General features: G+C 38.6%; 1 protein-coding gene across 13 annotated transcripts in view; it reads right to left on the bottom strand.

The window, feature by feature from the left end:
- LOC135218373 (calcium-activated chloride channel regulator 1-like) overlaps positions 1 to 14,079 on the bottom strand; it is a 376,124-nt gene that overhangs the window by 21,169 nt on the left and 340,876 nt on the right. For all 13 annotated transcript variants that reach the window (XM_064254638.1, XM_064254632.1, XM_064254634.1 and 10 more), the window contains 7 exons: positions 7,814 to 7,991; positions 4,063 to 4,200; positions 3,016 to 3,166; positions 2,720 to 2,903; positions 2,425 to 2,557; positions 2,164 to 2,297; positions 88 to 282 (listed from right to left, as the gene is read on the bottom strand). In XM_064254638.1, the coding sequence (XP_064110708.1) occupies positions 88 to 282; positions 2,164 to 2,297; positions 2,425 to 2,557; positions 2,720 to 2,903; positions 3,016 to 3,166; positions 4,063 to 4,200; positions 7,814 to 7,984 (1,106 nt within the window). In that variant the 5' untranslated portion in view covers positions 7,985 to 7,991. The remainder of the gene's footprint in view (positions 1 to 87; positions 283 to 2,163; positions 2,298 to 2,424; positions 2,558 to 2,719; positions 2,904 to 3,015; positions 3,167 to 4,062; positions 4,201 to 7,813; positions 7,992 to 14,079) is intronic.

Below are 14,079 nucleotides of genomic sequence, written 5' to 3'. Positions count from 1 at the left end.
AAAAACTCCAAAGTGAAACCAAATGATGTCCACAAAAAAGCCCCGACCAACCAACCAACCAACCAGGGACAACCGAGACCAACGTACGAAAATCGGATAATGGCCACGTAGCTTCCTTGAGCCACCTCGTGCAGGAGCCACCGTCGCGCTGTCTTCCTCAACTTGTGGATTCGGTAATGATCGTTCATGCTGCCCGAGTAATCTAGCACGAGGGCATAATGGGCGTCGGTGTGTTGCACCAGTTCGATCACGGGGTCGAGGTACCTGTCCGTCGGAGGATTGCTGGAAGAGAGCGATAAGAACGCGATTAGCTTTGCCACTGGGGGTTCCCCAAGACATCCAACTAAAGCTGATCTGTTCTATGAGAAATTCTATTTCTGTGGCGACATAACACATTTTGGAGCTGATTGTTATTGAGAATTAAACTATTTACTTTTCTTTACTAAGCGTCAGAAGGACATCCAGATTAGCACAATATGCATTAACTTTTCCTTGTGACATATCAGGCTAAGGAATTAGATTTGCAAACTATATTACATTTCTTTTAACATTTTCATGTAGCTTTTCTTACTATTTTCTTATGGGCTTAATCTTTGTAAAGCGACTGGAAATTATATAAATATTAAAAATGAAAGTATGATTAATAATAAAAAAAAACTACTTCAGGGGAAATGCTTTTATTTCTTACACCATATCCCGTCAACAGCTTGAAAGTACAATATATGACATAACGAAAAAATATCACATCTAAGTTCTTATCGTTGTCTTTCTTACTCTCGATTTCAAAACCTTAGAATGGTCGCCAAAGTTACTAAAGGAACAGTTGAAGATAACCATAAGCAATGACAAATTAACCCTTGATGAAGGTATTATGTACTATTTATTACTTTATGTTCAAGTATTACGAAAGTGGTGGAAACTGCTCCCACCCAAAAAAAGTATATCGAAGCCACAGTTGCAATTATACAAATGTTTGATTTTGATTCAACACTGCCAAGACGGGAGCACTCAAAATATTATAAGCATAATACGTATTCCAAGCAGAGAATGATTAGGCCAGTGAAGTGTTAGTACCTTTGATAAGCAATGATTTACAGTACCGAAAAACATCACTTACTCTATAAAAGTAGTTTTTTTGTAGCTGGAAGAAGACAAGTTTGAAATTTAGTTTCATCAAAGATAACAGAAGCATGTGAAAAAGTAACTACATAAATTGGCAGAAACGATTTTGGAGGCGCTGAGCTATATATATTACAGTATGGGGTCACCATTCGGAAATGATCTCTTTACTGTAGCTGAAATAGCCTAAAAGATAATTCGAGATCGAGCGCAAACAACAAAGGAAAGTCGAGAGTTAAAGATAGGGGAGAAATGAAGATAGGAATCATTAACAAGGCATGCAAACTAATACAATTAAAATACGAAAGGATGATATGATATGCGAATACCACCAACGACAAGGAATTTCGATAAGTTTTCAGGGTGGAGCAGTAAAGCCTGAAGTCTGCCTAACAGATCTTTATCCTAAATTTTCTCAATTCAATTGCCACTGAGCATTTGTTAAAGGACAAGATGGAATCTCACTGATTGGATGACCAAACTTTATCATACTAAGAAAACCTGTCATTGAAGCCAACCGGTGACCTAAAAGGGAAGTTTCAGTCATCGGCGGGTTAATATTAGTAAATAGAGAAAGCTCATCTCATAGATGGAACAGTTTCTTCCTTTTGGGTCTGGATAAGGTTGTGGACCAAAATCATTCCCAAATTCTAAAATACTGGTCTTCAGCTCTCATGTAAACTTCAAAGAAGTTTTGAATACCTTGGGAGTAAGAACAAATTCTTCACGTGGACCCAGACTGTTACCAAACAGCACAGAAATTCTCTGCAGCCTACTGTTTTATGAAAATTTGTGTAATGTGGTTAAGTAACATGCTTCATTTCTTGTTATCAAGCTAATCATTTGGTCTTTGACATCCCAAAATGTCTACTGAAAATTTGCCAATGAGTCTTCTGCATTTTCACCAGACAGACCAGGCAATCTAATTTTGCCTGCTTCTATAGGCATAGTTATTCAGCTGGGAGCATAATATTAATGTATTCACACGCAAACCAGTTCATTTTGAGGTCCTTTCTATTTTTCTTATTGTGTAGTTTTACTTACGCTCCAGCCTGGAAATCTGGGTGATCATTCATCACACTCCACACTGATCGTCCACCACAGAAGCGATTCTGCTTTGTTGGGGCTACAGAGTTGTGGGGATGGTCACTCTGCTGGTCATCACAGAAGTCCACAACCTTGTTTGGAAGTAAACGAAGATTATTTATGAAGCATCTTTCCCCTAAGAGAAGAATTGTTATGGAAAAGAATAATCAGATATTTGGTAGTTACCTAACTTTTTATTTTGTTCATCACATTCCTTACCGTATCACTAATTATGAAAGGATGAGACATTAACGAGGAGGAAGCAATTTGGTCTCTGTGTGGAAAGAAACGGCAGTTCTGGTCAGGTTCACCTTGAGCGTTCAGGTCACACCCACGGTGACCTCGCTTGCCTCTGGATGAAGAAAATGTAGAGGATAGAGTCTGATCACGCTGCATGAAAACAGACGAAAAAATGAATAACAACACAAATCTCCAGTGAAACGATCATAACAGAAATCAAAACAGTCGGACTCCCTCATCATTTCTCCATGAGTGAGACAAAGCGGAATCTTACATTTGCTGTCCCTCGACCACTTTGTCAGCGCAGTACGTCGGATAGATTTTGCCTCCTCCGAAGTGTCCACCGTTTTCTCGATCGTCAAGAATGTAGAAGGGGGGGAAGCTTTCGTCTCCCTGGTAGCCCAGCTCGTCAAAGACTCCCCACCTCAGCTTGGCCCACTCCACCAAGAGGACCTTCCCTGTTCATGCCAAACGATAGAAGGCAAAAAGATTACCTTTTGAAACGAGGACATCTTGGTGTCTCATATGCACCAGATCCTGAAGCGACATCCCCTCCCAGAGCTAGCTTACCTCTGGACCCCAACCAGGCCTGGAACTTGCCGGTGAGATATTTAGGAGTGAGATGGATGTACTTTCCGGAAACGCCGCATCCGCCTGGTTGGTGAGTGTAGGGCTGGTTTTGGTACACGCTGTTCATGTGGTCAATGCGTATGTCGCTGTCCTGAGGAAGTGGAAAATTCGTATCTGTATATCAATTGGTGAAATCGAGAACTAAATATATCGCTGCTTGCATACACATTCTGATTGCAGAGTCAATTCAGCATACGCCTGAGAAATATATTTACTTTGAGGCATAGAGTACCATAGGAGACATGTGAAATCTAAGCAACAATTAAATGTGAATGAAAAAGTTCTGATGCTGAAAAGAAATTACACTAAAAATCAAGACGATTGACCAAATTCATTCACCGAGCAAACATATAAACTTTAATAAACAAATTTTTACTTTTTATTTCATCTCCATTACGTTTGTATGACAGTCACTCTTCTAACATAACCTTTATCTTCACACTTTGATGATAGCATTCATAACTCTCGGTACATAGGTAGAAGTTATAAGACCAACACGGAAGAATATGGACCATATTACTTCGTTTCATTTCAAGCCTATTGATCATTTTCTATTTTCTCTTCTTTCTTTTCAAGAATACTGAACATATTTCTTTTTTTTAAAGATTACTGACCATGTTCCGCGTCGTTTACGGAATACTGGCCATGTTTTTTTTTAAAAGATTATTGACTATATTTCGTTTTGTTTCAAGAATACTGACCATATTTTTTTTTTTTTTTTTTTTTTTTAAGATTATTGACCATGTTTCGTTTCGTTTCAAGAATACTGGCCATGTTTTGTTTCGTCCGTCTCAAAGAATACTGACCTTATTTCGTTTGGTTCAAGAATACTGACCATGCTTCGTTTCAAGAACGAAATGAAATAGGTGATGAGAGATGATAGCTTGATAATGAAAATAACAACAGTCCTGCTAGTGACTGTGTTAGCATCACCTTCACAGCTATCAGGGTTGCCCTGTATTATCTTCAAGAGACAATCATACTCACTTCATAGTTCTCACTGAGCGCAGTGTTGTTGACGAGCGTGTTGGTCCAAGACTTCGGAATCAGAATCTTCACGTGACGGAAATAAGCCCTGTAGTGCGTCGCTCGGAACAACTTCCTCGAAGCCTCCTGAATCATTTCCTAAAGAAAAGAAAAATGGAGTCGCTTCAAGACGTCAAATTTTTCCCAATTGTCATCAGGAAAAGATATTTCACGTTTTTGAAGAAACTGTTTCAATATATTATGTTTTCATTTTATTTTTTTCTTTGTACTGTAAATCCAGTGTTTATGTGAATGAAGTCGGAATACATTAACAGTAATTACATTGATCAACCAAGAGAAGTTCCATTTCCATAAAAATAATTGAGTAAATTAAAGGGAGAAGTTTGTCAATTAAAATCTTGAATTTGGAGTATGATAGAAGAAGGTATCAAATGTAACAAGCGCATAAAAAGACAGAGAAACGATGATCATTCCTTGGGCTGATAATGTGCGCAGGCTCAATTGGAATTACCGTTGCTCTAACGATGTAGGGAAACTAAGGCTAAAGGAAGATTATTTTTACTATTAGGGTGTCACTTACAAGACGCTCATCGGCGTCAGTGTACCAACATTCTCTCATTTACTAGGACACAATGATGGATCTATAAAAAAATTCTGTCATTCATTTGCTAGGTGAAGGATCCATAAAATAGCACATCATTTGCTTAGGATGTTTTGTCAGTACAACTAAAATGACTAGAAGCAAAACGGACAATAGGAGGCTTCCCTCAGGATACAGCCATGAGACCTTTTCCAAATATGCTCAATTAGATCAGGTCAAAGTTCAGTGGTCGGTTCGTAAGCTGACTAGCCTTGCAATTGCTCCTTTTACGAGAGAGAGAGAGAGAGAGAGAGAAGAGAGAGAGAGAGAGAGAGAGAGAGAGAGAGAGAGAGATTAGTTCAGAGCACATGCTTGAATTTACCTTTGGTGAAAGTCACTTAATGATATAAAACGCTCACCTGTCTTGTGTTAATGTACCTACAGTACTATAATTGGAACATTGCAAGTTAATGAGTGTGCGTGTATGTGTGTGTATAAGAGAGAGAGAGAGAGAGAGAGAGAGAGAGAGAGAGAGAGAGAGATGGACGACCTGGGACAACAGAGACACAATGCGATTTCAAATGGAATGATGTCGTAAATTGAACCTCGGACCTTTAACTTTAGGGCCCCATACACTGAATGATTGTATGAACGACACACACGCACACTATTCAGACAGTATGAACGATCTCCGCACCGATTTCAGTCTAAACAAAGATTTTGTCTTGGGAAGACATGGCATCATCTCTAGAAGAGACGTGCGCGATAGCGTTTTATCGGCAGAAAAACACATACATTGAACGACCTGTGTATGACAGACTGAGTCGAAAGTCAGCAACCTGGTCGTGACAGATTCCCGCTGAGATCGTTCAGACCACGAAACTCCGCCCACTTTTGCAATCAGACAAGCCCATACAAAGTGTTTTTGCGAACAATATAGACAATCGTTCAGACAATCTTTCATACAATCGTTCAGTGTATGGGGGCCTTTATGAGGTAAGTGTCCTAACTACGAGTGCCCTTGGAAAACTTTTCAATCTATCCGTCGGCCTCATCTAATGCCCAGCGCTGGCTAACAACATCTAATACATTTACACTGAAGCGCTCATAAAACATCGTACACTAGATATTCATTCTTATATTTGCTCAACTGAGATGATATCATGAGTCATCCTACTGCCAGCTGAGTTATTTGCATTTTCATTTTTTATCCAAACCCAAGTAATAAAATTCCGTTACTGGAGCGATGGTCATTTCGATGCATTCCATTAATAATGGGTCAATATGAATCAAATAATCAGGGATAACTTTCATCCCAAAACGATTTCTGCAATTGCAGAGGTATCAACGAACTTAGATGAATTTCCTTTGTATCTATTTTTATTTCCATTTGTTTGATTTTGACTTTCACGAGTAGAAGAATGGGCGATTTCTGATGCAAATTTTAAAGTTTCACTACTCGGCAGATGTGGACCCAGTGAACAAAAAGGATTTGTATCGTTGTCGAATTCATATATCTCGGGATCCAGGTAAATTTGAGAATTTTCCACCATGTCGAATTTTAAAATAATAGATTTGAAGCTACTTACTGTAACATTTTCCTCTGTTTTTGACTGAATATAGAATTTACGCCAAAGGCCAAGCACTGGGACCTAAGAGATCATTCAGCGCAGAAAAGGAAATTGACAATGAAAGAAAGAGAATATGAACGGAAGTACAGTAAAAGTACTGAAAGTGGTTGCAGGTAGGGGCCGATGGGACGCTGCAAAGAACCTCAAGTAATGCCTACAGTGAACTAGACGAGATGCACTGACGGCACTAACCCCCTATGGAGGTGTTGTTATTGATACTAAATTATTGATACGAAATGATTAGACGATTTTTGGCTGTGCTCGCACAGTTACATTATAGAGTAAAAGAAACTTAATCTAATTTCATAACATTTAGAAATGTAACATGTAACACGTGTCATCAAGAGAAATAAAAGAGCTCTTTCTTGTACAGCGCAACGTTCAACGCAACACTGAAAAATACGATGGTTGTTTTTTATCTTCTAAAAGTGTCAGTGAATTCACGTATTTCTAATAACTAAGAATAATGTATGTGAGAGAGAGAGAGAGAGAGAGAGAGAGAGAGAGAGAGAGAGAGAGAGAGAGAGAGAGAAAGGTAAATAGTGCAGTATGTATGTTACTTTGTTTTAATTGGAAACATTTATCTCAAATTTTATTTCCTTTATTAGACTGCAGGATATGAATGGTTAATAAAATTACGTGCAATAACTCATTGTAGCAGACCAAAGTAATTAATACGGCCATTCTTCTAAACAAGCGTTCCTTATTTTGGAATCAGAAATAAAACTATGACCCAAGGTAGGAAACAAAACTATTTTTGTTATAATTAATACAGTCATTCGTCTGAACAAATTCCCTCAGTGATCCACAGTTCGTTTCTTGTGTCGGTACGAAAAACAAGGCTGTTACAACCAAAGACGCATTTGGATCAGGTGTCAAGGCTCATCTGTAACATCTGTTTAACTAGTAATCATCGTACTTTTTTCATAAGGATATTTCCTGGTGTCACATTTGCACTTGTATATTTTAACGTTAATAGAATATTCTTTTCACAAACGATGAGTATTTAGGTCAACAACTACCGCAGATTTTGTTAAACGTATGCAAAATAAATTTAAGGGTCTCTCCACCGAATAAAAAAAGGGGTGGGGTGGGGGGGGGGGGGGGGGGGGGGGGGGGGGGGGGGCAAATATCTGCTTTTACCGAGATGAGAGAGAAAATATATCGTTTGTGTGATCATACTTCATTTGCGCTGGCTATGGCAATCGATCACTTGTTCATATCAGACGAACCAAGTTTACCAAGATTAACAATCTGGATGAATATGGACGAGGTGCCTTCGTCCTCCGGCGAGAAGAAAGAAGAGTAAAGAAAGGAAGGGGAAGAAGAAAAAAGAAGATTAAGAAGAAAAAAGGTCCACTCCCATAAAGATCGGAAGAGGGGACAATGTTGAAAGATCGATGCAATTCTGAGAAAAGCGAAAGAAGTAAAGCTAAAAAAACAACCAGAAGAAGAAGAAGAAGAAGAAGAAGAAGAAGAAGAAGAAGAAGAAAGGGGTTGGAAAGGAGCGAAAACTGGGCGTGTGTCTTCTTCCACTCACCGTAATGGCTTGTATGATGGGAGGGCCCAGAGTCTCATTAATCTCCCGGGAGATGGCCACCACCACGCCCTCATACCCGTTGTCTACAAGCTGAACTCGGGATGCGTCCACCGTCGCCACCGCTACGCCCATCGCCCAGAGCAGCAGGTAACGATAAACCCACGTCTTCATCTTCGAGCTGAAAAGAGTGAAAGAGAATATGGTCAAAATTACTGGCGTGTCAGCAGAGAATGCCAATAACCTATGAAATTTAAATACGGCTAAGACTCAATCTTAAGAATCCAACTCCGCTGGCTGGGGAGGTGGTCAGATGAGCCAGCGATATTTATCACGAGGTTTCATTTTTGTGAAGGAAAAGGAGTTGCCGCTTTTCCATGAAACAACATAATTGAATCTTTTAGGTCGTTCACGGTCAATTATATACTATCTGCTCAACCTTAATTTCATATGTTATATATATATATATATATATATATATATATATATATATATATATATATATATATATATATATATATATATATATATATATATATAAATACTTATCACATCACCGTGATACACATAAATCATTCGAGCTACAAATGTCCTTTAATATCTAATTCGCTCTACCTCGGAATTGATATATTTTCATATATGTACCGAGGGGGAATTTTTTTAGTTGATAATGATTTCGTCCCCCCATGGGATCGAACCACCGTCCAGTTGGACGGGGAACGAAATCAGGAACGGACAGTGACGCTACCGAATCTGCTATCAGAGAGGCTAATATAAGTTTATATCGATTCTGACCATTACAAATCACCGCCGATCTCGGTGTATTCGTAATTAGAATCGATATGAAACCCCCTCCACCATGCTAGCTGATTCGAGCGTTTGACCCACGCAGCCTTGTTATGAATACTTATCACATCACCGTGATTCATATAAATCATTCGAGCTACAATGTCCTTTAATATCTAATTCGCTCTACCTCGGAATTGATATATTTTCATATATGTACCGAGAGGGAATTTTTTTAGTTGATAATAATTTTGTCCCGCCATGGGATCAAACCACCATCCAGTTGGACGGGGAACAAAATCAGGAACGGACAGTGATGCTACCGAATCTGCTATCAGAGAGGCTAATATAAGTTTATATCGATTCTGACCATTACAAATCACCGCCGATCTCGGTGTATTCGTAATTAGAATCGATATGAAACCCCCTCCACCATGCTAGCCGATTCGAGTGTTTGACCCACACAGCCTTGTTATGAATACTTATCACATCACCGTGATTCATATAAATCATTCGAGCTACAAATGTCCTTTAATATCTAATTCGCTCTACCTCGGAATTGATATGTTTTCATATATGTACCGAGGGGGAATTTTTTTAGTTGATTATTAGAAAGGACTAGATTATTTTTATTTGCCTTTTATGAATTTAGATCAGCCTTGTTTTTCTAGGTTTAATTACTAGTTTTTAAGAATCATTTTGTGGCAGAATAGCCTTTGTTTTGGATGAGCATTTGTTTATTTTATTTTTGAAATTTAAGTGTCCGTTGTCTCGTCATTTTAAGTGTTTAGCGTAAAGTGCTTTATTTAACGTTTCTCAGTGTGGTTAGGCGCCTCCTCCCCGTTTGTTTATATTACCGAACTATCGTTTTAACGATTGTTTCTTCTTTTTTATATACACGAGTGTTTATGAACGCGTCTTGGTGATGTCTGGACGTTGGTGCTCGGACAGTTCAGCTCGGGCTTGAGCACTCCCTTGATATCACACCTTGAGCAGCATACTGATTTGGATTTTGGATGACGATTATTTGGCTGTTTATTTTGGACGACGATTCTTTGGATTACGATTTGGATCCTCGCCTTGATCTGTTGTCTGCAGGTTCTCTTGTCACCTGCGACTCGAGTGTCTCCTGCCTCGACTTGCGGCTTGAGTACATCAATAAGGTACTCGTAGGTGCTCCTGTCACCTGCGACTTGAGCCAGTCCTGCCTTTCCCTGACGAGGAGGAATTCCCAGGGAATTGTTGCCGTCGCTTTCGTCTTCAATCAGCTGCTATGGTTTTTGGGAGCTTGCTAGCTCGTGAGATGGCCTGTAGGGAGGCTGACGCCAGGTAAGACAGAGTGTCTCTGATTTTCGTTTGGGATCGCTTTCCCTTTATGGTAATACTCTGGCGTTCAGGACCTGCCCTGATAGCTGTTATGGCGAGTGGATCACGGCCCTAGTTTTGTCTCTCCTCTGATACATCCACTGAAGTGAGAAGAACTATACATCATTTGTATTATTTAATCTTATATATATATATATACACACATATATATATATATATATATATATATATATATATATATATATATATATATATATATATATATATATATATATATATATATATATATATATATATATATATATTGTCATATTTGCATCGAGACTATATAACGTCATTCAGTAGGTCTATTATAGACAAGGTTTTGTGTGCTTAGTTTTGTGTTGATAGGTAGGATTTATAATGGTTTTCCTGTTTTATTTACTCTGTCTTCCTTCTTTCTTGGAATTAGTATTAGGGTAATTTTTGGCCTGGCCAGCTAAATTGTTGGATCCAATCAAGTTTATTATTAATAACGGTTATTTCTCCTGTCTTTGTTAGGACTTAGCTTCTTAGTCTTAGGGAATCCAGTGTGTTTCTAAGGACTGGTATTTGTCCTTCCTGGTTATCAAGTTATGTTATTTGTCATCCGACAAGGTTGATCTAAATTGTGTTATTTAAGTATTAAATATTGTTAAGTTTTCTTGAGTGTTTGTTTCCACTGACCTTTAGCACTGAGTTACATTTATTACTGACAACAATTATTATAATAAGAACTTTTATAACAACCCCAAGGGTTGTAACATTGATAATAATTTCGTCCCCCCATGGGATCGAACCACCATCCAGTTGGATGGGGAACGAAATCAGGAACGGACAGTGACGCTACCGAATCTGCTATCAGAGAGGCTAATATAAGTTTATATCGATTCTGACCATTGCAAATTACCGCCGATCTCGGTGTATTCGTAATTAGAATCGATATGAAACCCCCTCCACCATGCTAGCCGATTCGAGCATTTGACCCACGCAGCCTTGTTATGAATACTTATCACATCACCGTGATTCATATAAATCATTCGAGCTACAAATGTCCTTTAATATCTAATTTGCTCTACCTCGGAATTGATATATTTTCATATATGTACCGAGGGGGAATTTTTGTAGTTGATAATAATTTTGTCCCCCCATGGGATCGAACCACCGTCCAGTTGGACAGGGAACGAAATCAGGAACGGACAGTGACGCTACCGAATCTGCTATCAGAGAGGCTAATATAAGTTTATATCGATTCTGACCATTACACATCACCGCCGATCTCGGTGTATTCGTAATTAGAATCGATATGAAACCCCCTCCACCATGCTAGCCGATTCGAGCGTTTGACCCACGCAGCCTTGTTATGAATACTTATCACATCACCGTGATTCATATAAATCATTCGAGCTACCCCACCACAACGAGAGGCCAAAGGTTTATGTCGTCTCTCACCCTCAAATACTTTCTCGCGCTGAAGTATTCGTTGGTTTGGAGACAACATCAACCTGCCTCGACTCCGGTAGTGTAAGTAGCGCTTTTTGACAACACGTAGCATTTACATAAGTCATATCACAGCTTCACTGACGAGCCTGGATTTGAATGTACCTGCGTTCGCGCCCAAGTACAGGTAAAACTATTATCGAGGAAAAAATTCTTCTTCGGTTAAGCATATATGAAAATATATTAATTCCGAGGTAGAGCGAATTAGATATTGAAGGACATTGTAGCTCGATATATGTATATGCATCACGGTAATGTGATATGACTTATGTAAATGCTACGTGTTGTCAAAAAGCGCTACTTACACTACCGGAGTCGAGGCGGGCTGATGTTGTCTCCAAACCAACGAATACTTCAGCGCGAGAAAGTATTTGAGGGTGAGAGACGACATAAACCTTTGGCCTCTCGCGGTGGTGGGGTGGGAGAGCTTCACTGACGAGCCTGGATTTGAATGTACCTGCGTTCGCGCCCAAGTAGAGGTAAATCTATTATCGAGGAAAAAATTCCCCTTCGGTTAACCATATATGAAAATATATTAATTCTAAGGTAGAGCGAATTAGATATTAAAGGACATTGTAGCTCAATATATGTATATGAATCACGGTAATGTGATATGACTTATGTAAATGCTACGTGTTGTCAAAAAGCGCTACTTACACTACCGGAGTCGAGGTGGGTTGATGTTGTCTCCAAACCAACGAATACTTCAGAGCGAGAAAGTATTTGAGGGTGAGAGACGACATAAACCTTTGGCCTCTCGCGGTGGTGGGGTGGGAGAGCTTCACTAACGAGCATGGATTTGAATGTACCTGCGTTCGCGCCCAAGTACAGGTAAATCTATTATTGAGGAAAAAATTCCCCTTCGGTTAAGCATATATGAAAATATATTAATTCCGAGGTAGAGCGAATTAGATATTAAAGGACATTGTAGCTCGATATATGTATATGAATCACGGTAATGTGATATGACTTATATATATATATATATATATATATATATATATATATATATATATATATATATATATATATATATATATATGTAATACATATATACATATAGACATATATATGTGAGTGTGTGTGAACACGTTAATGAAGAAACTTTTATATAAAAAAAGGAGACTGAACAGGAAGACAATTACTGTATCAAGGAACTTTATGAAAGAATCTCACTGGTGCATATTCATTCGGCCGAGAATAACAAAGCATTGATTGCTTGCACCCCAAAAACATAGTATTTCACCTAGTTCAATTCCACCCATTTTGCCGTTTAAATTTTCCTTCCAAAAATATATATAATTATTTCCACTGGTTTTATGATAATTTTTGAACGCTTTCTGACTTAGTCGTCGGTTGATTTATAATATATATATATAGATATTATTATATATATATATATATATATATATATATATATATATATATATTATATATATATATATATATATATATATTATTTTGTTTCAATAAAAGCAGTCTACTAAACTTTATTCTCTACCTTTTAAGGGTATCATCTTGCCGTTATAGCTTCTTTGGTGTTACGTTATTATATTACTCTTTTTTTCCCCTAAAACTATTCTCACTCTCTCGCTCTACAAGAGTTATTTGCAAGCTGTTAAGCTTCTCTCTCATGAAGAACGACAAGCGGCCGAAAATGAGTCTTGTCGCCATTTCACCGAAACCAAAAAAAGGATTACGAAGCATCAGAGCGGCTAGAAAGGAAAGGAAAATGAGCAGTGGCGTTGACGTCTATTTTCTACTTTCCAACTCCTAGTCGACAGTATGTTCTATATGTTTCTGTTTTGCTTCGCGACCAAATTGTTCGAAAGCATTCATTTACCCTGCAGTCACATATCACGATCATTGCCTCTCGTTATTCATTGAATTGAAGAGTTTCCGTCCTTCGATCTGCACAGATATACAGCCATATAGCATCATGGATTAATCAGTGTCAATAAAGCAGGAAATGTTTTCTTGAATGTTAGGAAAACTATTCTCTTTGTACAACTAGCAGTGTACACCTATACTCTGTTTTTTTCCATCTGTCCATCCGCCTGTGGTGTTTGCGTATGGTAACACTGCGTCCCGGGCTTTAGATAGTTACGCTGTGTAAGTTTTAGGTAAATAAAAGGATATCTGGGTGTACATTTGCAACTGAAAAGTGTTTTAATAATTTACTGTATGCGAATTACACCGTTAATATTCGAAATAGGATATTTTATTATAATTGTTGAATGTAAGCTAAATGTAACTATCTAAAGCCCGGGACGCAGTGTTACCATACGCAAAAACCACAGGCGGGTGGACAGATAGAAAAAACCGAGTATAGTTCAATTGGGACTGTCCCAAGGATTCCGCACTCGTGTCACCCATAATGCATCATCCTTCAGCACGGGACAACGTTATCGCCAGATAAAAAACTTAATGACTTGTAAGGGGAAGGGTGACATGGCTGCTGCAGGCCATCATTTTCGACGGCGTCTTTGTATCAGCAAAATAATGCCATAATGTTTTGAAAGTCGGCTTGATTTATTGTCGAATGTCTCAGCGTTAAGAAAACGTCCCACTTGTTGCTCGGACTTCGTCGAGCGGAGAAGGAAGAGGAGGGGATGTTTTTGATTTAAACGTCTCCCCTG

The sequence above is a fragment of the Macrobrachium nipponense genome, chromosome 9 (assembly GCF_015104395.2).
Source record: "Macrobrachium nipponense isolate FS-2020 chromosome 9, ASM1510439v2, whole genome shotgun sequence".
In the NCBI taxonomy this organism is placed as follows: Eukaryota; Metazoa; Arthropoda; class Malacostraca; order Decapoda; family Palaemonidae; genus Macrobrachium; species Macrobrachium nipponense.
The sequence above is the reverse complement of the archived record's forward strand: the minus strand, read 5'-3'. Positions and strand labels throughout refer to the sequence as shown.